The following is a 27,301-nucleotide window of genomic DNA, read 5'->3' on the forward strand; positions in this document are numbered from 1 at the left end:
TTTTCTCCACGTTTTACACTAACTTTTCCCTGTGATGTCAGATTTTTTTTAAAGCAATTTATCGTTACGTCAGCTGGACTCTTTTGGTTGCGGGGATACATAGGACTTGTAGATTCATCAAGAACCCTAGGTACCCAGAGCCAATAAATGAGCTGCACCTTGCAATGGGTTTTCATTCTATACCGGGTATACAGCAATTCTTTTGCTGAAATATAAAGAGTGAAAAATAGGTATCAAGAAAACCCTTGTATTTCCAAAATGGGCGCAAGATAAGATCTTGAGAAGCAATGGTTATTTGCACATCTCTGAATTCCGGGGTGCCTGTACTAGCATGTGAATTACAGGGCATTTCTCAAATAGATGTCTTTTTTACACACTGTCCTTACATTTGGAAGGAAAAAATGTAGAGAAAGACAAAGGACATTAACACTTGTTTTGCTATTCTGTGTTCCCCCAAGTCTGCCGATAAAAATGGTACCTCACTTGCGTGGGTAGACCTGATGCTCGCAACAGGAAACACAAAATAGTCACATCACATTTTTACATCGAAATCTGATGTGTTTTTTGCAAAGTGCCTAGCTGTAGATTTTGGCATCTAGCTCAGTAGGCACCTAGGGAAACCTACCAAACCTGTGCATTTTTTTTAAAACTAGACACCTAGGGGAATCCAAGATGGGGTGACTTGTGGGGCTCTCCCTAGGTCCTGTTACCCAGAATCCTTTGCAAACCTCAAAATTTGGCCCAAAAAACACTTTTTCCTCACTTTTGGGTGACAAAGTTCTGGAATCTGGGAGGAGCCACAAATTTCCTTCCATCCAGCGTTCCCCCAAGTCTCTCGATAAAAATTGTACCTCACTTGTGTGGGTAGGCGTAGTGCTTGTGACAGGAAATGTCCCAAAACACTATCTGGGCACATCAAAATTATCAAATACAAAACTACCTGTTTTTGCGGTGGGGGCACCTGCGTTTTTGGTCCTGGGCTCAGCAGCCATCTAGGGAAACCTACCAAACCCAGACATTTCTGAAAACTAGACACCCGAGGGAGTCCAGGGAGATGTGACTTGCCTGGATCCCCCAATGTTTTCTTAGCCAGAATCCTCAGCAAACCTCAAATTTAGCTTTAAAAAAAATCAAATTTTTCCCACATTTCTGTGTGAGATCACAGCACCGGGGCAAATGTCATACCACCCAACCTTCCCCTCAGTCTCCTGGTAAAAATGATACCTCACTTGTGTAGGTGGGCCAAGTGCTTGTGACAGGGAAGAGCCAAAAACATGTCGAAAATTGAGGGGGAACCAAAGCGGGTCCAAAAGGGCAGTTTGAAAAAAAACGGTTTTTAGGCTGACAAGTGCAGCAGAATTTTTATCAGAATAGATGAGACAATGTTGGGTGGTAGGAATTTTGTGGATTCCTGATCACAAAAATGTGGGAAAATGTGTGATTTCCAGCAAAGTTGGAGGTTTGCAGGGCATTGTGGGTAAGAAAATGGTGCAGGGTACATGTGAAGCACACCACCCTGGAATAAACCAGATGTTTAGTTTTCAGATGTGTCTAGGTCTTGTGGATTGTTTACATGGCAGCGTCCCAAAGTCAAAAAAGTGCAGCCCTCACCATTCCAAGTGGGACTATTTTGAGAGTTACAAAGCTTTCATGGCCCAAATGTAAAACCAGAATCCAAAATAATCAAATGTCCTCTTGCTTGCCGTGGGATAAGATGTTTTAATGTGCGGGGGAGAGCTGAAAGACTGTTAGCCCCTTCAGTTGGGGTGGGGGCATATCAAGGCCCGTACTGGTTGGTAGCCACCACCCCACAATTTTCTTTTTTCTTTTTTTTTTAATTCATTGGCATCTAAGACTTTCTTCCCCCCGGGGTGTGGATCGGGGGGTAATTACCCAATCTGCCCACTGGTGGGCAGAACAACTTTGCCCCATTTATTTGGGTTAGGGGTATGGCCATACCCCCACCCTCTTATTTTGAAAAAAAATCTTCCCTGGTCTCTGGTGGGCTTTGTGCCCCCCCTTGGGGCCAGATGGCCCTTCCAAAAATAGGCCGATCTGCCACCAGCAGTAATGTGCCCCCATGGGGAACGACCCTTCCCCAAGGGACTGACCCCCAAACAAAACACACATACACACACACCAGTCTCTGGTGTCTAGTGGTTTCTGCTCCCCTTGGGGGCGGATTGGCCTAACAAAAATAGGCCGATCTGTCCCCAAGGGGGGCAGAAATGTCCTGAATACAATTTGCCGAAGGGGCCGCTCCCCTTATGTGTAAGTATTGATTAAAAAAAAAAAAAAAATCCCTTGTGTCTAGGGGGTGCCTACCCCCCCCCCCCTCCTCCCCTCCCCCAAATCCCCCAGGGCAGAAATAGCCTATAAATGATTTGGCCCCATGGTGAGGGGCCCTTGCCCAAGCGGCTGCTCCCCTTATGCCCAAGTATTGAAAAAAAAAATCCCTGGTGCCTAGGGGTTTTCTGCCTCCCCTGGGGGCACATCGGTCTAATTATATTAGTCTGATCTGCCTCCAGGGGAGGCAGAAAAGGCCTAAAAATATTGTGGCCCCCTGGGGAGCAGCACTTGCCGAAGGGTCCGCTCCCCTTATGCATAAGTATTGATTAAAAAAAAAAAAAATCCCTGATGTCTAGGGGTTTTCAGCAACCACCCCAACCCCCCTCACCCCCTCCCCACCAAAAAAAAATTCCCTGGTGTCTAGTGGGCATTTCTGTTGCCCGATAGCGATGTGATCGGGCAGCAGAAATGTTTTGAGAGACATGAAGGGAAGGGTCTTTACTTTCAGGTCTCTCCTGCCCCACCTCCTGGTCGGAACAGAAATGCTTCTGCATTTCTCTTCCGTGATGCGATCCGAGGTGACCTCTGATGAGATCAGCACGCAAATCGCTTTTAATGTCATCAGACGTCACTTGGTGATGTGTGTGTGTGTGTGGGGGGGGGGTGTCAGGGGTGGAAGGGGAAGCGATTCCACTTCCAGCCCTCCCCGGGGACCAGGTGGGATGGAGGCCCTTGTGGGAGCGCCGGCGCTTTCCCCCCGAGGGCCAGGTGCAGGAGGTAACAGTTACATCCTGGGCACACAAGTGGTGCTGCCCAGGACGTAAGCGTTACGTCCGAGGCACGCTAGAGGTTAAGTGTATTACAGTGCCCCTATACCTATGGATAAGCCCTCTGGATCTGAATGTGTCCCACATTACTTTTTGTACAAGTTTATATATTGTGATAGATGTCGGCCCTTTAAAATGTAAGAAGAAGAAGTGTATTGTTCCTTTGAACAAAACAGCCTCCCGTTCCCCTGTCATGATAGGATGTTTAGGTCTTGCCATGTTGAGTTCCCTCTGTGATCCTGCCAGTATGTGGATCTCAGCACCCATGAAAATAGGAATTTATGTTTGCGTATGACTGCCACTCGAAACCACTTGACAAAGCCAGTTATTCAGCCTAATAGATTAGAAACATATTGGTCTTGCAAATGCTTATTTTAACTTGGAACGGTTTATCGAATAGGGACTAAAACATATGTTGATGTAATCCAGTGCTTAATCAGTTATGGAGTATTTTTACTCTCCGAGCAAAGGATGGCCTATGAGAAGAGTTAACACTGTAACTCGGGCAATATTTATATATTTGTGCCACACGTTATAATGTAGACGAAATGCTATAAAAAATCATTTTAAAAAGCAATTGTTAATGAAAAATACGATTCTGGGTTTATGGGTTCTTTTCGTAGACCGCTCTATAAGGTTAAATGTGCATTATGTCTTGTTTGTCTTTCAGCCTCAAGGAATCGGTTCTCCCAGCGTCTATCATGCCGTGATAGTAATATTTTTGGAGTTTTTCGCTTGGGGCCTTTTAACGGCACCGACTTTAGTGGTAAGGATATCTTTTTTTCCTTCAAAATTTGCACCAAATTGTGTGTCTGAGATAAACATTAAGCAGTTTACTTTTTTCATCTCCTGCATGTTCCGTACACTATATTTGTCTTCGTGGTAAAACAGTATTTTGAAAGGCTTTTTTTATTTTTTATATTTTGGTCTGTATTAACTTGCGTGGCATACACAACATAACAGTGTTGCAACGTTTCTAAATGGACGATAATAAGTGACATTTAAAAGCTAAAAGATTGAACGGGAAGCGCTTTACACTTGACGATTGTGACAGGGCGACAGAACTACAAAATTGGTTTAGATTTTACTTGGAAGATCATCAGTTCACCAGTGTCACTGAAAATAAATGAGTGGGTGTATTTGTTTGTTTTGCCTGCGCAACACCGCTTGGTTATACTTTTTAATGGTATAAAATGTTCGTAGATGAACGCAGATGGTCGTAGGCCAGCCTGTGATTCATTTCTTCCACTAAGCTGTGCTTAACATGCAACAGCGAAAAAACAGAGGGCAAAGCAAACAATCTCTGTAAACAACGTATTATAGCAAACCAATAGTACTTTTCTCGGCTCTGAAACAGGAAATAGAGATCTGTAAAATAGAACATTTTCCCCTTTTCGTTTATCCGGTCATGATTAGAGCATTCTTAGTCACTGTCATTTTTTCATAATCTAGCGTGGTTCTACATTCCCCGCCTACGGAACCACAAAGACGAACTCTGCTGTTTAAAACTAAAATCCACGGGATGTCTCTTTGACAAGATGGGTGGTTTCGTGGCTCGACGAGTTTCAAGGTTTACCCCACCTTCTGTCTTTGTGCGAAAAATGAACAGGAAAGCACTTTATTTTAAAAGAGGAGTGAATACAATTTAAAGAGTGGTGAGACAGGCAGTGATGGTTTTTGCTTCTTTTGAGATCAGCATTTCTAATGGAGGATTTAGGGTTTTTGGTAGACGATGAAATACATAGATAGAACAAATCTGCTAAAACAGGGCTATTTTCAATACTGGGAAGGCCTTAAAGTGCAGGGAAGGAGGAGAAATGCTTTAAGACTTGCCTCGATCCATCTGAGCTGCGTGGTCTGTCTGACCTTTGCAAGAGTTTGCAAAGCCTCGCGGTAGGAAGCATGGGAAGGGAGGCGCCTGGGAAAGGCAGTTGAATATGTCCTGGTTGAGTAAGTCACTGAAGGATTTCGTAGTTTATCTGCGCTTTCTTGTATCACTTATTTATTACAGGCACATTAAATTTGTGGTACAGCCCAGTGCTTCAGGAATGTGGAATCCGATTTAACTCCTGCTGCTGCTCTATTTGCTGCCCCATTTTCAACCTTGTGTTTACACTTCTGTATGCACACGTTTTTATCTTTTCTAAATAACCTATTGCCAGAGTTACTTAATGTACTTTTTTGCTTTTCTTAATTTTAAAACACCTGCAGCATATTTCCCCTCAACACGTTTTGGGAAGCCTTCCAAAGAATCCTGTTGCTTTGCTCGAGAACTGCATTAATCCTTAAAGAATTAGTCTGTTGTGATTTTTAGATAATGAGAGTTTGGTTTCAGATAATTGTGCTACAGTGTCTCCTCACTCCTAGGGGCTCGAACTCCTGTGCCTTTCATTTTTATCACAAAAGTTGTATCAAGAGGGAAACCCAGCACAGGACATCTGTTTAAAAAAAAGTGCTAGTGTATCAGTCAGTGGGAGGACGAAATATTGCATCAGAAAGGCAAGAGAGCCATCAAGAGGAATAATCCATCTTAAAGTTTTAAGTTTTGTTCTCGTCATTTGCCAGATCGCAAGCTCTACTGCATAAATACTTAAATACTAAATACTAGACCAGGCAAGTTGTGTGTTCATGACTAAATTGAAATTCCTTCTGAACCTCACTTTCCTTACCAGATACCACCAGTGAACCTCCACAATGAGACACTGGGGGCATTTAAGGAATGTTGTTGCTGCAGAAGATTGGAGATTGTAAACATCTTATTTTGTTAATCTGTTATAGATTTATATACTCCGTACAATAATGGTCATCAAGTGTTTAGGCATTACTTTCACTAAAGAATTAAAAAAATCTGGATGTTGACTGGAGGAGTACTGTGAGTCGCTCATCACAAAATTATCCCAAAACACTTAGGGGGCTATTACAACTTTGGAGGAGGTGTTAATCCGTCCCAAAAGTGACGGATATACCACCAGCCGTATTACAAGTCCATTATATCCTATGGAACTCATAATACGGCTGGTGGTATATCCGTCACTTTACCGTCACTTTTGGGACGAATTAACACCTCCTCCAAAGTTGTAATAACCCCCATAATATGCCAGCGCCTTGAGACCCTTGCAGGTGGTAGCGCGCTTTACAAATACACTGATTGACACTTAAGACACCAATTTTGGAGTGGTTCTAGGAAGAAAGAAAATAGAATTGTGTTGTACACTGCCTTGACCGGAGCATTTGTCCATTCGCTCTGGACCGCATAACCCTCTGGTACAGATTGTATGAAAAAGACTTCAGATTTATGGAAATGGCTTTGATCTACCCTTTCGTCATCTGGATGAACAAAAAAAACTGAAACTGTTGATACAGTTGGCTGAGTTTTAAACTAAACTGGTCATTTGTCTTTCTCAGGATCATGATGACTCAATGTCAGGCTTTTGAGTTGTCATTCCAAAAACACAGTGAGTTTTGCTGGCTCACAGTTTCTTTCCCCTACCATATGCAATCTCCAGCTACTAATTCCAAAACTTACAATTGGACAAGTAGTAAGACAGTACAATAGTACAAAATGTTTGTGTCCGTAGACTGTAGGCATGATATCAAAGGTCTCACACTGGGGGTGCACAAGAAAAATCCTGCCTCACTTTGAAGTTTCCTGAAGCCCACCCACAGTCTGAAAGTATTTGCATACACAAAGTTGCATTAAAAGGGGTTGGAAAATTAAACACACGGTTTCAACAATCAACCTTGATGCATAGGATCAACATGTACTTTGAGATCAGAAAGAGAAGTACCTCCGAGCTTGAGACTGTTACAGATGCTGTGCTGGATAGGGCACCTCACGTCCAAATAACAACCAATCATTGTGTGAAGATTATTTCTCAAGCTCATGGGGAGATTGTGAAGAGAAGCAATTGGTGATGGAAGGAGGCTGTGGGGCTAGCAGCAGGAAGGGCTAGGGGATGGAAGCAACACTGAGGGTGGGGTTGGTGAAGCAGTGGGCAACAGAGGAGGGCATGTGTTGGGGGATCAAAAAGGAGGGTAGAGGGATGGAAGCAACAAGGAGAGCTGGGATGGGGAGGATAAGCAGCAGGCTAGCACAACATGGAGGGGACAGGGAGAAAAAGCAGCACAGTGCAGGGGAGAGAAGTGCATGATAAAGACAAATGGAAAACCCATTCACTGTTGGGGAGTGCTTAACTAAATAGAACACACATTTGCAATGCAAAAGATCTGACATTTTGAGTTAGAGCTATTGGCATTGTAAATTCATAACTGGACCTTTCTTGACACATAAATTGGTCAACCCTGCCTCATAATGTCGTCTTTTCCTGCGGTATAATTCCAATGGCCCTGCATATAACTAAAGCACTTCCATTTATCTCCTCCATCTATGTGCAGCATAAAATGAAAATGTTGCCATTTAGCATCCTAATTTAAATCTGGCATGCTAATTCCAATAGAATACCACTTTCACCACCCCACCATCAGAGTTGCTGGCTGGCTAACACAGTTCCCCCAAAAAAAGACACAAGACAGCCATAGAGAAGAAATAAACTAGGAGGGTCGCCTACACATATCAAGAGTATTCAAACGGTCACAGTGTAATAAGGATGTTAGGTTGGCTGGAATTAGGTCCATAATTGTAATAAGGAGAAATTATTAAAACATATAAACATATGCAATTATTATATAAACGTTTATCAGAAATAAACTTTTGGCATTAGACTGTAATGCTCAAAACAACCCCTGGAGGGCACCATAACAAAATTATCATTTGTAAGAAACATGGTCATGTAACCAAATTGTTAACCCCTAGAGGACATAACCCCATGAAAAAACTGGAGAAAGTAATGCAGTGTAACCATATACCTAGGCCCTAGAGGGAGTTTTGTAGGGCTAACAGGTCTACTGCAATTATACTACAAACACAACCTTTAAAACAGAACTTCTCCCTCCTGTAAAACAAATGTTCTAGCCATGAAAAAGCTTAAAAGACACTGAATGGTGGTAGTGGTTAATATTTTGGGGTTTATCTAGTGTGGGGGAGCCAGAGATAATGTAGACAGTGTTTTGAAGGTTTTCCCATTGTTCTTGAACCACCACAGGCTGAGTTATGAGCAAAAATGTTTTGTAAAAGTAATGCCCCGCGAAGGATTATGGGGTGAGTTTTCATCCCGCAGATATTATAGTATGTTGACTGCAGATGTTAGAACAGCACCTAGAGGACAGCACAATAAACATTGCATTTGGAAGAAACATGGTCATGTAACCATACAGTCAGCCCTTGAAGAGCATAACCACATGAAAAAAGAATGGGCGAAAGTAATGCAGTGTAACCATATATTTAGCCCCTAGAGGACCAGTGCATAACACATTTTCCAGGCTAGCAGGCCCATTTCAATGAGATTACAAACATGGCCCATGAAACATAACTTCTCCCAGCTGTAAAACAAGTTCCAAACATGAGAGAGCTTAAAAAGATAATGAATGGTGGTAGGGGTTATTAATTTGGAATCCCCACTAACATAGTGTGGGGACCCAGAGATGGTGTAGATAGAAAGCACATTGTGGTCAATGTTTTGATGATGGTCCCGTTGTCCTAGGACCACCACAGGCTGAGTTATGAGCAAACATGTTTTGTAAAAGTAATGCCCTGTAAAGCATTATGGGGAAAGTTTCAGAGCCACAAATATTTTAATATGTTGATATGACTAATGCTTAGAACATCCCCTAGAGGATACCAGAATGAAAACAGCATCTGTAAGTAACATGGTCATGCAACTATATAGTTCGCCCGTAGAAGCCATAACCACACAAAAAGTAAATGTCAATAAATAATGCAGTGTAGCCATGTATTTAACCCCTGGATAGCATAGTACATTACACATTTTCAGGGGTAGCAGGCCTATGGCAATGATATTACAAACAAGGCCCTCAAAACACAAGATATTCCCAGCTTTAAAACAAAAGTTGTAGCCATGAAAGTGCTTAAAAAGATGCATAGTGGTGGGAGGGGTTATTATTCTGGGTTCCCCACTAAATTAGTGTGGGGACCTAAAGATGACCTAGACAGAGTGTGTCGTACTGAACATTTTGGTGGTGGACCAACTCAGTTATGAGCAAAAATGTTTTGTAAAAGTAATGCCCTGCAACACATTACAGGGTGAGTTTCCAGAGTGCAATGAATATTGTAGTATTGGCTCTCCTGCTGTGCCGGGAGAGGCGCTTTGCTTTGAGGATTTCTGTTTTATGTAAAGCATTTATCAATTTCAAGTGTTTTGAGGGGGGCCACAAGAAATTATTCTGATTAGGTAACTGAACAATGTGACTGTCATGGCTGCCATGCAGCACGAAGGGGGGAGATAAAAAAAATAGTTCGCCCACGCTGAAGTATATCAGCAAATGTGCAATAATCCATGTAACAGAGGCAGTCTGCAAGGCATGACAAAAACAGCCTGAAGGTGGGACAAACATAAAGCGTTTATCAGTGAAATCAATAGATTTTTTTTTTTAAAGGCATTCCCACAAATGAGTGAAAGTGATGGGTGTGAGGTAGGCGTGGTTAAAAGCCTACAATACTTACAGCAGGTCAAACTGCTTGTGCGCTCGACCTAAAATGTACTGCTCGAAAAGCAAGCATTAGAAACCAGACAATCAAAAGAGATGGTAAAGTATCTATACTCAGTGAGAGAGACAAATACAAGATTGACAAGCTGGGACAAAAATAGCTGACAAATGAGACTGACAGCAAAGCTAGTCAATGATAAGCAATAGGCAGGCTCCAAGAACCTGTATGTTCTTGGTAAGCCCTCAATATGTCTTTTACGACCAGGCAGCTGTGCTGTCTGGTAGGCCCATTCTATAAATGTAACTAAGGGTTTGGTGACAGAGAATTCAGCACTAATCATTTGAAAATGCATTGCGTTCCTCTCACCATCCTGGGAAACATACCCAAAAGATACTGTAGGAGGAGCTTAGCTTCACTGGATAGGAGCCTGCAGCCCCATAACTACAGTCTACACATGGCCACAGGAAAGACTTAATGAGTAGGACAGAGTCCCAGACCCACCTCAAGTACCATTACAGAAGCACATTGAGCAGATGCAGGACACAACGTATGACACTGTCGCGCAGTAGGAGAAAATATGGAGCCAGTATCAGTCTGACTCTCAATCCAAAGACCTTTACTCCTACACATTAGACATCACCCTCAGATGAGGCTTGCACTTGTATGTGATAAAGATTCCAAAAAAGAGGAAGCGGTCTCCTGCTTCTTAGTTGAAATACTCCTACCAGGATACTTCTACAGAGGAAGTACCGGTTTGTTGCCCAAGAGCCTTTAAAAATAGAGACATTTTCCTGTACACCTTCCTCATTGAAGTAAGTGACGTGGAGGAGAGAGGGATTTTCTTATATATTTGGTCTTCTGCTCTTTGAAACAATGCTACATCATACCTAGTGCACAAAAATGCACAGAAGATTTATTTAACTGGAATTTTGCCACTGCCTCTCCCATGTTGCCCTGCTGGTAAGAAAAGCAAGAAAATAGCTGTATACGAGAAGGTTGTCAGAGTTGTTGGACAGCGAGTGTGTGGCATATTTTAAATTGCGTGGTTCTACTCAGTGGCACTACATTTATGTCCTTTTCAAGTAGTTTGTTAGGAACACAATAAAAGGGCATTTTCTATTGTGCAGGGAAGTACATTGGTGGCAACGACTTGCATTGTAGCCTCTCTCAGTGCAGCAGACTCATCTAGTAGGTAACTTACAGGTCTTAAAGCACCATGCATTGTTGTAGTCGTCTAACCAAAGGTGCAAGATGTCCTTGAGTGCAGAAAAAAGACAATGAAACAGTAAAGTCCCTGGAATCCTTTCATCAAAGAGCAATTGTTTTCTGGCACTACAGATGTGTGCCACATAATCTTATTGACAACAGAACCAGCCGCCCTGCAATAGGGGCCTAATAACAGTGTGGCAACAGACTACAACCCAGAGAGCTCACTTTTTGAGGGATGTGTCAGGGGAAAAATCCACATCTCTAGGGGTGACTGCTCTTGAAAGCAGTGAACTCATTCATCTTTTCACTAACAGACCATCCCAGCTGGGGACTTGGAAAGACTGATATTATTCCATTACTGGTAAAAGGACTTAACCTCACACAAGTAACACTGCAAACTGTTGGGTAGGACTAATCTGTAGGTCTTCTACTGAAACCAAAAAATACAATCCAAAACTTGAAAAATCAGGTGAGATCATATACCTCTCTCATAGGAGGGAAAGGATCTACTACAGAAAAAGGCATTCTAAAAAATACCTTTACAAAAAGTGTACTTGCTCCATGTACTTCGTCTAGCTGAGACGTTCTGCAGTCACTACCCTCCTCTCCATTCCTCATTCCTGCCCTTACATATGAAGATGCTTACATACTAGACGACCACTTCAATAGCGTGAATAATATATATTTTTAATTAGCCAAGAGGGTCATGAAAGGGCTCATTACCAATCGTCCGCCCTAGTCACCTATACAGTGCTGGCCTCTAAGTATCAATGTTCTCTGTAGGTGACAAAATGTCTGTTGGATGAGGCAGAACATATGCACCAGCTAATCACGTGTCTATGCCTGAACAACTGGCTGGTGAAACAGGCATTCTTTTCTGCAATATCGAACTGCAAAACCCGTTTTAAATGGTGGAATTACGTTACCTTACAGAAATGGGTACATTTAAGTTATACAGAGACACAAAGCAATGGCTTAACCAACATGTGAGAGAATATATAACGTTTCTTCGCTTTATTACAAATAGCAGCTATAGCTTTCATAAACAACTTCTTTAAAAAAATAAAAAAAACATTTCCCAATAATCTTAGAGGAAAATAAATAAAGAAAATCCATCCAATTCCCTTGTTGAATGTTTCCTTATGGTCTCTTGTCTCCTTCCCCGCTCCTTTTTCTCCAAGCACCATAAGCATATCAGACAAAACATTTAATCCTAGTTTAGTGATTCATTCCCCAGGAAAATCAATATGAATTACGAAAATGAAGTTACTTGTGCTTCCAATATTGTACATTATAATTTTCTAAGAGGCTGTAATTATTCCAAACTATTCAATACATCACCATGAAGACTATATGTCATGAAAATAAGAACTTACACAGTTTAATCCATGTAACATGTCGGGAGGGTCATTTTTTATCTCTGATCAGTGTGTGGGATAATCGTCACCTCCGTGTCTTTAATAGAACTCAAACTTTCTGTTACAATAGCTAAGAAATGTTATAATCCATGTCAGGTCCAGTGGCGAGGATTACACTAGTTTAAATTGTACTCACTACCAATTAAGCCATATTTGCCACTGACTTAAAGTAGTAATGTTTGAATATAGAATTCAAGGACCAGTCTGCTGCCGGCATTGTATCTTCAAACCTGGCACCCAGAACTGCCACTTTGGGGTTCATTCAGCCAGGGCTGCAATGGTGTCCAAAGATACTAGTGTCCGTGCCTGCCTCTTGGATAAACCATCAAACCCATCTAGCAGTATTGGGGGTGAGACTTCCTTAAAGGGTTTCTTTATGGATATGAGAAGCTAGCACTTTCTGGGAGAACGGGTATCTGTCATCATTTCCTGGTGTGCATTGATAAATCGCACCACACAGTTTGTGATTATTTTCAAAAGGAGGAGTAACACACTCCTCTGGAGTTTGTATTTGTCTGTATATCTGAAAATGAATTTCCTCTTGAATAAAAATTCACCCTGTTTTGTCCATAGCCGAATGTCTGAAACCCTCTTACAAGAAACAAGACACTGTAGCATGGCCAGCCTACATGATAACTCTTTCCTCGAAAGATATCTGTTATTTTGCCAGGAAAGGAACAGGTAAAGGACTATTGACATCCAATAAGGATGAGTATTGTGGTTTGGGTGGTCTGGCAAGGTGAACTATCCTCTCAGTAACTTCTTCACCATTGAGTGTTTGCCACTGAGCTACCCTCTATGGATTGTGTCCTGCTGAAATAGTGGAGCTGAAAGCATTTACGGACCTGTAAGCCATGCCTTCTGATGCCAACTTGGATAGGAAACTCAGGACATGCACAACTTTGGACCCCAAAGGATCCACACCCCTTTGCAGACACCATTCCGCGCTTCTTGACCAGGCTGACCTGGAACTCTTGTAGGTAAAGTCTGCCCAGGCTTTTGAAAGTTGGGACTTTGCTTTTTCTGAAGGGCCTGGCACTTTCAATTTTTTCCTGCATCCACCATGCCGTCAATCTCAATGATCCCTCAAACACTAACATGTAGGGATTTCCCCTTGGGTCTTGCAGGAAATCCCAAAACAGGGCTAGACAGATTGCAAAATCCACGGAAAGTTTAATCAGAACTGGATACCAAGCTTGAGATCTCCAGAATGGTGTCACTATTATCATGTCTGCTTGTTGCCTCCTCAGTTTAGCAGATATTCATGTTATCATTTAGCATGGAGGAAATGCATATCCCTTCTTCCTGCCCCAAGTCTTGAAAAATGCAGTTGTTACCACTGCCAGAGGGTCCTATGCATCTCATAGTCCAGTTTGGAAGCAAAGAGCTCCACTGAGAAGTGGCCCCATATGTAGGACAGAGCTTGGAATGTCTGTGGGTTCAACTTCAACATGCTGGTGTTGGTAAAGTGTCTGGAGTTGCTGTCTGCCGCCTCATTCCACAATCCCGGAAGATATTCCATCATTAAGGAACTCTTGTTGTTGATCCAAAATTCCCAGAGATTCCTGGTGTGGTCTGAGAGGCTTGGATTGTGTCTCTCTGAGGTGATTAATGGAATGACCTGCTGAGATGTCCATCTTCAGAACAACCAGCATTGCCCCTTATCCATGGTCCAACAATGGATAGCGAAGGAGCCCGCTAGCAGCTCTAGGCAATTTATGTATAGCCTCTGTTCTTGAGGTGACCTAACGGCCCCTGGGAATAACTCTCCACAATTAGCAACCCAGCCGATCCTGCTGGTGCCGGGCTCAATCATGTCAGAGTTTGAGCCGAATATGACTCTCCCATACAAGGATTCCATGTGAGACAACCACCATCCCACTTTCTCCTTGGCTTCCGTCGACCACCTCAGGATACTTTAGGCCATTCCGAAGGTAGGATGCTTTTAGACCTTGTAGCCCCTGGTAGTGCAATGGCCCTGGGAATATGGCCTGTATAGATGAGATCTACTGTTCTCCCCAGTTGTGGAAGGGAAGTTCTCGCCTTCTTGAGGATATTTCTGCTTAAATTTTGCCAATTTCCTCGAAGGAATACTCAGGGTATGTCCATGTAATCGATGATGGAACCTCGGAAGGTCACTTTCTGGGTCGAGATCTGGTGCGACTCGTCCTTGTAGATCACAAAAACCAGACGACTCAGATTGGTCGTTGGGAAATGTTCAGCGAGCTTTTGTGAGCATTGATAGTTCAGTAGAATGTCATAGGGATATACAGTGAGATTAACCATACTGCTCGTAAGAACTCTGTTGCTGGCTTGACCACTTAGGTGATGAATGGTAGATCTGGATAGCCAGGTACTTGTCTTTGAGATCCAACCTGGCCAGCCAAACCTGGTGGTGCAACAGGTCTCAGAGGAGGTGGATGCCCTACATCTTGAAGTGGTGGAATACCAGCTACTCATTGGAGGCATTTAGGTTGGTGATTGGACACTGGCCCCTGTCCCTTTTTCCTCAAAGAACAAATTGCTGAGAAAACCCACAGGGTGCAGGGATGATGGTTGGATTGCATCTTTTTTTATCAGTGCTGTGACTTCCCTGTCTACAAGCTCTGAATTGTGCTCTGAGAACCTGATAGGATCAGGGTGCTGGATCTGTCTAGGAGAGCCGTAAATCTCTGTGAAAGATTTGCACCATTTGTAACATTCATGCGTCGGTGGTGAGCGCACACCAGTTGTGTATGAAGAGTGCCCTACCTTTGTTAGGGGAAAAAGGGTTACTCTTACCATGGGCAGATCTTGTATGTTGCTCCCCTTAAAATTGCCTCTGGAACCTCGTTGGGCGAGGCCATCCTCTGGAGGCAAAGAAGGTTCCGAACTTTGCAGAGTTCTGCCTCCTGAAGCCTTGTACTATAGAAGGGGCCAGAGAGGCAAACCAGCCATTTGAGCTCCCCCTGTCATGACCAACCCGGGGTGAAAACTTTGGTGGCAAAAATATGTTTTATGGATGCTTGGGCCTTGTCCACAGAGAATGTAGCCACAACTTGCCCATGTCTTTGACAAACATATCACCAGAGTGACCGCCCTGTGCTACCTTCCTCGCTGCTGAGGTGGCCAGGTCCCCCAGCTTGGATCCACCTTGATAAGGAGAGATCTGCTTTGGCTTCCTCTACCATATCTAGGATCTTGGTTAGAGGCCCTGTTATGTCCAGGAGTTTTTCTGATAGGAGCGCCAGGATCTGCCTATACCTTTCTTAGGGTTGCAGATATACTTGGCCATCTTAATGTCTATCCTGGGGGATAGTACTACCTATATTTCCAGAGACGAACGTGGGTATTGCACACCTTGTCATGTAACTTCCTCAACCGGCTCATGACGTAGGCTGCCACTTTTTCTGATGGGGCCCAATCAGAGTGGGGGTGGGGTAAGGCGTCTCAATCCAGTATGTCTCTGGTCAGACTAAATGCTGTATCAGTGTTGAAAGGGGCCAGTATGGAATCACTTGAGTATGGCTGCCAGGGTCTAGAGTGTCCTAGTTCCATGCCCATGTCCCCCTGAGAATCATCTGCACCCTCTGGGTCTGGGGAGTGGGCTGTGGGTGTGGAGGGGTTGTAACCCCAGGTCTGTATCCTCCACAAAAGGAAGCATCATGAGATTGTCGTCGGGGTAAGCCCTGCAGACAAGGATGCCATCTTGAGCCTGTGAAAGGCATCGGTATTCACCCCTAGCTCCTCTTTGTGTTTCATAGCCGCCTTGGTAGGTTTCATTTCTGGATGCCCTAGAGGTAATTTGACTGAGGGTCTGGCAGAGTCTTCCCACTGGAGGAGGGTGTGTGTGACAGCTTTCAATTAGCTGTTGTCATAGCGTGCCATGGCGTATGAAACCGCTAAATATATAGAGGTATCGACGGCTTCTCTAAACGCATCAGCCAAGGTGAAGTAGTGTGCTTCCTCCTGCCTACAAGGGGAACCTGTGAGGCCTTGATTTTATAGCAGTATATGGTAACTGGGAGACAGGTATAATGTGGGGGCCCGTGGGGCCCAGACAGCCTACAGCCTGGGACACAGATAACCCTTCAACGGTACACTGGATATAATGAGCCTAGATCCGCGTCCCTTGCACTTATCAAGATCGCTGTGGAGAAACTGAGACTATCCCTAGTTTCAGATATGATACAGACTTGTTGTTTATTAAAGTTATGGCTTCTGTTTGCAATATTGTGAAGAAAGTAGAGCCTAATCCTCGCCTCCAGTCCTGACATAGAATTATGGTATTTCAGAATATAATTTCACGTAGCCAGACTTTACAGTTCCTGACCCGGAATGACTGTAATACTATTAAAATTAGGTCACCGTGCCATCATGCATTCATTTAGTTCCACATGTCGGTCCACACATAGCTGCACAGAGGATTTGCCACTGGGCTATCAAGAACAAGTAAACTTAAATAGCATGGTCTCAAGGTCAACAGGCAGTGCACTATGTATCAGTTTGTAGGAGGCAATTGCTTACGCTTTTATTCTGTATCACTTTGTACCGCAAGTAATCAAGAAGTGCTTGTTTTTCGACATAACACTTCTACTCATAGTGGCAACCAGGAAAATGTATTTGTAATGTTCACTCTTAATGGACAGCACAGCCCCGTCTATTAAATTCTGCCTGGGTCATTCCAACCATCTGGACCTCAAGCCAGTGGACCTCGACAGCAAGGCTCCTGATGTCTTTGGTTTGGCTTAGCTAATCTCTCACCAAAATGCCTAAAAATGCTCTCACTCTGGGTGAAGTGCATTTTCCTTCTTTGTGTCCAGTGTTCCTGAGAGTCTTGAGTAGGTAGTCGGTGGTCCGCCCATTTGGACTATTGAAGGTGTTTTGTGGGTCCTCACTAGACTGAATCCCCTTTGAAAGGTATTTGACAACTAGCAACACAGGAAGGAGTTAGTTTTCGCTCTACACAGAAAAAATTAAGGTGATCTGCAGCCTCCCATCCAGCTGGTAAGAATGGTTTTGGATAGATCATCTTGAGGACAAGGGTGTACAAGTTGGGTTGTCCACAATAAACAAAGTATGCCCTTCGTGGAGGCATCAACAGACATGTTTCATCTTACCTATGCACGTCCAGTACTGGGGATACACAGAGGCCCTAGTTATGTGGGCAGGATTGCACTTTACCAGTGAGAGCCAGTAGGCAGTCTCCGCACAGGGCTAAAAATAAAAAGAAATGTATCCCTGGATTATGAACACACTGCTGCCATTGCCATTTGCCTCATAGTCTGACATGAGGGGATAGTAGTGTCCTTCACTTAGGTTGGGGGGGTACACTTTGGATGACCAATTACCACCCCCACCGCTCTCAGCAGTGCCGAGCTCTGCAAGTTCAACTGGGTAGTAATATGAAGCATATTAAAACGTAAAGTTTGTTACTTAACAGATTATCAAGGACACTGGGGAGAAATGAAAGGGCATGCCAGATTTGGATAATGACTGTCTTAACAGTGAAGCATTCTAACAACTGCAGCTACCATTCGAATCCCCAAAAGTGCCACTCTACCCAGAGCATGAAGTGGGGTCTCGGCTGAAAAAAGAGGATGTCAGACACACTGCTCCACTTGGTTGTTTAGGCACATTTATAGCAGATGCCTCCACATTTGTCCCGTTGCTTCCCCCTAAAGATCCACAAGTTATAGATTGCTTCATTGAAATCTTATCTGGTATTTGGCCTGGGATTTGCCTGGGATTTTGGAACTGTCCTTCAGCAAATTGACTTAGTTTCCTCACCTGCAGGACTATCTCCTGCTTTAAATACTTGTAACTTCCTGGATACGGCTTGCATTACCCTTTCGTCCACTTTGAGTGCCTTGTCTGAAGAATAAAATTCTGTGGCAGTGCCTCCTACATTAATGTGCACCCAGGCTCTGGCTTCCCTGATTGTGTTTAGAATGTTTGCAGAGGAGACAACAGTGCCTTCCTAATTGTTCTCGCTTATTAAGTATTTTGGATTCTTCTTTGGGGAGGGGGGGGGGGGGGGGGGCGGTAGACAAACATGCATCTGACCTGTTTGTTCCTCTCACATGAATTTCATAGTATTCTCAATGTTTGAGGTGGTGTTGTAGGTACCATGGCCAAATAGTATATTCCCTACTCCTTGTTCTTTTTCTCTGTAACTTATGCTCGTTCATATGTGCCAGAAGGTGACGTTGCACTGTGATGGTGATTGCAGATGGGAGGAGGGGATACAGCTACACAGTTTCTCTATCGTCCTTCTTGGACCTTTTATTCGAATGGCAGATTTACCTTGTGCTGGCTCTTACCAGTTACTTACCTTTTAACCCACGTACAAAAGGTTCTGTACATTCTGCTAAAAGAGCCACCCAAGATTTGACTGCTATGGTTTCACCCTTCTATTTCCAGTAAATGTCCAGGCTAAGTAGACCTGCTTGGTACCATGTTTCCACCCGTACCCCTTTTGTAGTTCTGCTGTAAGGTTACAAACGTCCTATCGTCTTGGACCCGAGAATGGTTTTTTTTTAAAGATATTTTAGGCAAAGCGGTTATAACTGTAGTTTGGCATTAGGTGTAGTCAAACACACAAGCGGTGATTGTAGCAATGCTTACAAATAGTCTAACCAGACCCCCAGGTTTTTGCGGCAAGGATTAGCAAGTTTTGCGATACCAAAGTTAAAATATTGTGGCACACAACTGCATTTTTTGCGGCATTTTTGCAGCACTTTATTTGGTAAAATGGTTTAAATTTTGAATGCTGCCACTTATATATTAGTAAGCTTATTATCACCAAGAAACAAATTAAAAAATCTAATTAACAATGCAGCATCAGTGCTTTTTGTCCAAAGTAAATTCTGCCGGTGCAAAAGCGTTCTTGTTCTATTGCATGGGCTGCTTCTTTATTGTACCACGTGGATGATAAATAAAAGATGTATTTCATCATCTGAAACCTTCTCCTTTTCACTGACATGCCAATGGACTAACCTGTGTTTAAACCCTTCCAATAATGTTACCAAAAATAATTAGTTTCTAATGTCGTGCACTTTGCTGCTTTAGGAATGCTTTTAAAAGCAGTAACAGCCAAAATAGCTTTACTGTGTGCTATGCGTATTTATATGATTTTTTTGTGAACGGGCCCGTGACAAAGTGCAAATACCTATTATGTTTAATGTTTATTATGTGTGTACAGAAGATGGTGCTATATAATGAACACAAACTGGATGGGTGTTTTTCTGCTCATCACATCCTGCCATGTTACTGATATATCTCAGTGATCCATCATATGCCAGACAAGATGTCATGTATACATATCCGCCACCGGCCATCGCTGATTACACCCTTGCTATACTTTACTGTGAACGTGAGTGTGTTGCCACATCAAGGGTGCGAAGCGCTATAGAAATGAACCTATAAAATGTAACCAATACATGGTCACGGAAGCAGAACTGAAAAGTTTAATTTAAAAAGCACATTCATTGTTCAGTTTTAGTGGAAATGGAGTGTGCTCTGTAACCGAAACACCATTTCAAAAAATGCTGAAGGATGATTTAATTTATAATTTGGAACGATCTAAAAAAAATCACCAACCACACAGATGTATGTATATGGGAGAAAATGAGATACATCCGTCGCCTTCAAGCGGGTCACAACTGGCAGTGTCTGTAGAAGAACAGATGAAGTAACTGGACTATCGCAAATAGCACCTGACTCCTCACCACCCCTCACAAACTGTTGGCTGTATTTAACATAATCCTTTACCGGGAGACGCGTGTCTGCTTGGTCTTCCATGCCTCGCCTTCCTTTATTTTGTAAATTCTTTACTTAACCAGCCCATAAATAGTAAAGTAGAATAAATAATTCCTCAGACATTTCAAACCGGTTTTAAATAAGTAAATTAATGTGTAGACTCTTTAAAAATGTCCTGCCTGCAAGGTGTGGCCATCAACCTTTCACACATTTACGAGTGCACAACAGGAAAATTACACTGCTTTCTGCTCCCCTTTCCTGTCTACACTGTCTAACATCGGCAGCACGTACACGCGTGTCATAACGTGCAGCTTGACAGCAAATAGGAATGCAGGAGTGAAAATCCCTGCAAAACAGATGTTGTTTTTTGCGGCAGAGATTATATAATTTGCGGGCAATGCACAATTGTGCCGAATTTGCGTAGAGATCGCGAAAAGCTTGGGGGGGGGGGTCTGTCTGAACTAGTGGTCCTTAACCTGTGGTCTATGGACCCCTCTGAGTCCGCGACGCATAAGCAGGTGGTCTGCAATTGCTTACAGAATTAAATATTAACCTCTTCGCTGCCATGCCTTTCACCCCTCGGGTGCCAAGCCTTTTTTTTTGGCTGTTTGGGGGCAGTTAGCGCTTAGGCCCTCATAACTTTTTGTCGACATAAGCTATCCACGTCAAATTTGCGTCCCTTTTTCCCCCCAGACTTTGTGGGTTCCCCTGAAGGAGACCACAAAATTAGGCAAAATACTGCAATTGTTTTTTTGTTTTTTTTAAATGGGAAAAGGGCTTTTTCCCCTGAAAATGGCATCAACAAAGGGTTTGCGGTGCTAAAATCACCAGCTTTCAGGAACAGGCAGACTTGAATCAGAAAACCTAATTTTTCAACACAATTTTGGCATTTTACTGGAACATACCCGTTTTTACTATTTATTTTTTTGTACTTTCAGCCTCCTTCCAGTTAGTGACAGAAATGGGTGTGAAACCAATGCTGTATCGCAGACAGCTAAACATTTCTGAAAAGTAGACAAAATTCTGAATTCAGCAAGGGGTAATTTGTGTAGATCCTACAAGGATTGCCTACAGAAAATAACAGCTGAAATAAAAAAATATTGGAATCGAGGTGGAAAAAAAAAGCAATTTTTTCCCTACGTTTTACTCTGTAACTTTTTCCTGCAATGTCAGATTTTTAAAAGCAATATATCGTTACGTCTGCTGGACTCTTCTGGTTGCCGGGATATATAGGGCTTGTAGGTTCATCAAGAACCCTAGGTACCCAGAGCCAATAAATGAGCTGCAACTTGCAGTGGGTTTTCATTCTATACCGGATATACAGCAATTCATTTGCTGAAATATAAAGAGTGAAAAACAGGTATCAAGAAAACCTTTGTATTTCCAAAATGGGCACAAGATAAGGTGTTGAGGAGCAGTGATTATTTGCACATCTCTGAATTCCGGGGTGCCCATACTAGCATGTGAACTACGGGGCATTTCTCAAATATACCTCTTTTTTACACGCACTTTTATATTTGGAAGGAAAAAATGTAGAGAAAGACAAGGGGCAATAACACTTGTTTTGCTATTCTGTGTTCCCCCAAGTCTTCCGATTAAAAATGGTACCTCACTTGCGTGGGTAGGCCTAATGCTCGTGACAGGAAATGGAGCATGGACACATCACATTTTTACATTGAAATCTGCCGTGTTTTTTGCAAAGTGCCTAGCTTTAGATTTTGGCCTCTAGTTCAGCTGGCATCTAGGGAACCCTACCAAACCTGCACATTTTTTAAATCTAGACACCGAGGGGAATCCAAGATGGGGTGACTTGTGGTGCTCTCACCAGATTCTGTTACCCAGAATCCCTTGCAAACGTCAACATTTGGCTAAAAAAACACTTTTTTCTCACATTTCAGTGACAGAAAGTTCTGGAATCGGAGAGGAGCCACAAATTTCTTTCCACCCAATGTTCCCCCAACTCACCTGATAAAAACGGTACCTCACTTGTGTGAGTAGGCCCAGTGCCCGTGACAGGAAATGCCCCAAAACACAAGGTGGACACATCACATTTTCCCAAAGAAAACTGAGCTGTTTTTTGCAAAGTGCCTAGCTGTGGATTTTGATCTCTACCTCAGCTGACACCTAGGGAAAAATAACAACAACAAAAAAAAAACTTTTCCCTCACATTTCGGTGACAGAAAGTTCTGGAATCTGAGAGGAGCCACAAATTTCCTCCCACCCAGCGTTCAAAGCCCCCCCCCCCCCCTCCCCCCCCCCCCCAAACCCTATATGGACACATCAAAATTATCAAGTACAAAACTGTTTTTGCTTTTTAGGGGGGGACCTGCATGTTTGGTCCTGGGCTCAGCAGGGATATAGGGAAGCCTACCAAACCCAAACATTTCAGAAAACTAGACACCCGAGGGAGTCCATGGAGGTGTGACTTGCGTGGATTCCCCAAGTGTTTTCTACCCAGAATCCTTTGCAAGCCCCAAAATTTGGCTAAAATACACTTCTTCCTCACATTTCGGTGACAGAAAGTTCTGAAATCTGAGAGGAGCCACAAATTTCCTTCCACCCAGCATTCCCCCAAGTCTTGCGATAAAAATGATACCTCACTTGTGTGGGTGGCCCAGGTGCCTGCAACAAACCAATGCCACAAAACCTGTAGAGATTGAAGGGATAGCACAATGAGTGGATTAGCACATATTTTTCTTTTATACATCTTTTAGGCGGAGTCTGCTTTGGGAACCCACACGAGTGAGGTATCATTGTACTTGGAAGACTGAGGGGAGCGCTGGGTGGTAGGAAATTTGTGCCAGAGCGGTGATCCTACAATGAAAACTGAGGAAAATATGCTTTTCAAGCAAATTTTGAGGCTTGCAGAGGAGTCTGGGTAAGAAAATGTTGGGGGAGCCAGGCAAGCCTCACCTCCCTGGACTCCTTGGAGTGTCTAGTTTTAAAACATGTCTGGGATTGGTATGTTTCCCTAGAGGAAGGCCACACCCGGGACCAAAAACATAGATGCTCCTCCCTCCCCACACCCAAACACAGGTAGTTTTGCAATAGATCATTTTGATGTGTCCACGTACATCTGTGATGTTCCAAACACTAAAATTGTGAGAAGAAATGCACTTTGGTTATGTTAAAAAGACCCCTCATCCACCAGCCAAGTTGGTGGCATGCTTAATCATTGGGGTCCCAGCCGAGACACCTAGCGTGTCACGGGTGTGCTGCAACACCGGATTACAGTGGAGCAGGTTTTGTTATTTTTACCACACATACTGGTTGGATTTGGCACAAGGGTGAGTGATGGTTCAGTAGATCAAATTTTATTAACAAGAGATTTCACAAAATTGAAATGCACTGTTAATAACTGAAAGACCAAAAAACGGAACCAATGACTCGCAGCTTGTGAGCTGTAAAAGCCATGACAAGGCACCAATGGCTTTACAGTCCATTCACACACCTTTCATACATGACATGCACAAGACAATTCACGCTGCCAGACATGGGCCCAGCACATTACAACACTCATCGACAGACAGCACCACTCAAGGGCCCATCACTTACATACGCCCACATGCCTGATACAGCAATCACATCAGCTGATGGGAGTGTGTGGACTGGTGTTTGGCTGGCAGTGTGTTGCAGTAGCCATCAGCAAGTCCATATTTACACCGCCCGCCAAGCGCCACCCCACGCACACCGCCAGCCAAGCGCCAGTCCATGCACACAGCCATCACTTTTTGTTTGTTTTTAAACAACAAAGAAACCACTAATTATAAATAAGTACAAAACTAAAAACACAAAATCTCGAACTGAATACATGACCGTAATGCCAAACGTGAAACTGAACATATGAAACTATAAAACAGCAGTTTATGCTCACGGTATTTCCTAATAATTCTTCTGTGTGTGGTAGCTCCAGAAACAGCCAACCACTCGCAGCCCGGGCTTTGAAGGACAATCAGGACAGTACATCCTAGTCTCCTTCCTGATACCTCTTCGAGCACAGACTACATCTCTTAGCAGGAATTTTTTTTTTTTTTTTTGGGCCGTGGGAGGAATGTGCTCAGCAAAGTGATGATCTTTCAATCTTGCCACATCCTCCACGACTGCTTCTTTAGGAACTCTTGCCTGTTCCAGCACAACAAGGCTCGCTATGATAGACTCCTGAAATTTCACAAATGTCATCCTTGACTCTGGAGAACTATCCTTGAACACAACAAAAGCATTAAAAATTGCCAAGTGGAACAAGTGAACCACTATTTTTTAATACCAAACATAAGCCTTACGAGCAGCAGTGTAAGGTTTCAACCTCTACTCTATCACCACCACCCATGTGCTTATTGTAGTCTAAAATGCCCACAGGTTTGCGCACTTCAGCAATTTGACCCCAAACAGCCACAGGTGAAGTACTCTCCTTATCGATGGTAGTTAGCATGTACACCTCCCTCCTTCCGCAAGGCACTGCACTGTCCCGTCTCAAGTTATTTTACAGACAAGCTCTCTTGGACAGCCTTTCTGATTAGAGCAGATTGTGCCACAAGCAACAGGGTTCACTCTGAACAACTCCTTGAACAACTGAACTCCAGTGTAGGAGTTATCTACATATGAATGGTAACCTTTTTTAAACAGAAGCCTACCAAATTCCCACACATTTTTCTCACTAACTCCAAAAGTGGGAGGACAACCAGGGGGGTCAATACTGGAATCCCTACCAGTGTAGACCTGGAAATGATAAACATATCCTGTACTACTTTCAGACAGCATATACAATTTAATTCCATACTGTGCCATCTTGCTAGGAATGTACTGCCTGAAAACCAAACGACCCTTGAACAGGACCAAAGACTCATGTAAAGATATTTCTTTGCCTGGAACATAGATCTCTGAAAACTGATCTACCAAATGATCAAGGACAGGTCTAATCCTAAAAAGACTGTCAGAATCAGGGTGATCTTGTGGCAAGGCTAAAGCATTATCTACAAAATGCAACATCCGAAGAAGAAGCTCATACCAGTTATGACTCATGATTGGAGGAAATATAGCAGTTGCCATCAAGGGACTACTAGTCCAATATGAAGACAGTGATGACTTCCATATAAGCCCCATCAAAAAAGTTGAGCCCAAGAACTTTTTCAACTCTTCCCAAGATTTGTGGGAATCCGCCGGCTAGCTCTAGAGTGTGGCCTGAGTCTGGCAGCATTGTCCCTCAAATACTGCTCTGCATACAAATTAGTCTGCTCAACAATCTTTTCCAAAAATATATCGTCCATAAACAACTCAAAGATGATGACAGGCATAAAGTTTTCCGTATTAACTCGACACCTTGGGAAACCAGTAAACGCAGGCAACTATGGCTGCTCCATGTTTGGTGCAACCCACGTGTCAGGTCTTCCAATGGGAAGCCTTTCAGCCGCTGGCTGCTGCACCATTGGCACATCAGTGTCCTCCTCTAAAACAGGCACTTCATCAGCACTGAGAGTGGCTTCATCATCAGATGATTCCTCTCTGACAGAAAATTCACTTCCAGAATCTTGCACTTCCTCCTCTGCCTCAGATGCAGAGTCAGTCTCCTAATCATGGTCAGAAGACGACTCAAAAAGCACACCAACAACCTGCTGAGCAGTCATCCTACGGATTCATTCGTATGAGCAGCGCACATGCATCAAAAGAATGTATTATGGACAATGAGAGCCCTTTGTTGAATGTAAAAAAGCCCCAACTTTACAGTTAAAATGAAACATTTCTGTGTTTTTTTTTTTTTTGTTTTTTTTATATTTGTAAAGTAAATAACATTTCTTCTTTTGTGTATTTGCTTGATGAATGTTTTGTTTCCATATTTTTGTGTATTGTTCTGAGGGTCAAATTATCGAAATAGCTTAAGACGAGATCCCTGTTTTCCATTAATGACTCCGTGTGGGTTCCTGCATTACAAATAATGATTAAGTGGGGGCCCACAAAAGTCGAAAGGTTAAGATCCACTGGTAATTGCTATGGTTAGCATTCCAACTCCTCGTTTTTGTGCCCACCATGCCACCTTTGCTTAGACCCAGCACTAACATGCATGTGCAGTGTCCTTTCTACTATCTACAAGCATTATGGTAGCATGATCAAACCCCCAAAAATATATATTTTGATTTTATTGCATGTGATTTGCTATTATCACATAGTTCTGCTGAATTATTGTGTTTTCTTAGAGATAAACTAGTAAAGAGCAATTGGAATGCTTATTTTTTTTTTTTTTCTTGAAGAATTATACTCCTTGCTTATACAGCTGTAGCTCCTTGGCTGACTATTCTTTCTCCTCCCCTAGGTCTTGCATGAAACCTTCCCAAAACACACATTTCTAATGAATGGCTTGATCCAAGGCGTAAAGGTAAGCGGTTTGTCACTTGACTCTGATTTTTACAGACAAAGGAAATATCTTGTAAAATTAAGTATTATGTTTCATTGATGAGAAATGTGTGCCTCACCTTAAACATTTTTTTTTTTTTTTAAATGGAGGCTTAGCAGGTAGTGATGATTCAGCATAAACACGCATGAGTCCTCATGACACAATTTTCTGTTGAATTTGTGCTGAAAAAGAGAAGATGTTTTTGCTCCCAAAAGGATTAGTAGTGAGAAGGTAATATATTTCAGAAACAAAGTGACTTTGACATGGTGTTTGCCACTGCTGCAGTCTTCGGACAAAAGTTAATTTGATAGGGACTGAACAGTATACAAAATGCACATGTTGCAGAGAGTGTCTGAAACCCATGGCTTGATTAGACAAGTGCACTCGTCATGCAACCCTAGATGTCTCAACTGGTATTTTTAGATACCACCCAGTGATTCATGGCCCCACCAGTATGACCACGTGAATTGTGAAAAAGCCTCTATCAGCATGCCATAGGTGTATCATGATTGCATATCATCCCTGATTAGAGAAGAAACCCAGCAAACAAGGGACCAATGTGAGAAAAGCGCAACCTGAAAGTGGAGTGGGGAGTTAACATGTAGGCTATAGTTCCCCACTACATATACCAATGGTGTCACAATGCAAAATGATACAAATTAAAGTTTTCTTATAAATGTCATAATAGTGCATTACTGCAGAATCTCAGAAGATTGTTGCAAAAGTATTTTTCCTGCCCTTATTACTTTTATTTCACTATGTGTCTGGCTCTCTAATTCTCTGTGCTGTGCATGCTGAAGGGCTCAATAGTGGTAGAAAGGAAAAAGCAAGAATAATTTAAATTACTATAATTCTCACAGTACCACCC

General features: G+C 42.9%; 1 protein-coding gene across 1 annotated transcript in view; it reads left to right on the forward strand.

Annotated features, from left to right (window-relative positions):
- MFSD14A (major facilitator superfamily domain containing 14A) overlaps positions 1-27,301 on the forward strand; it is a 202,351-nt gene that overhangs the window by 100,742 nt on the left and 74,308 nt on the right. Inside the window, exons 2-3 of the mRNA XM_069232161.1 lie at positions 3,787-3,882; positions 26,353-26,415. Coding sequence (XP_069088262.1) covers positions 3,787-3,882; positions 26,353-26,415 — 159 coding nt within the window. The remainder of the gene's footprint in view (positions 1-3,786; positions 3,883-26,352; positions 26,416-27,301) is intronic.

Source organism: Pleurodeles waltl, chromosome 4_2 (assembly GCF_031143425.1).
Source record: "Pleurodeles waltl isolate 20211129_DDA chromosome 4_2, aPleWal1.hap1.20221129, whole genome shotgun sequence".
NCBI lineage: Eukaryota > Metazoa > Chordata > Amphibia > Caudata > Salamandridae > Pleurodeles > Pleurodeles waltl.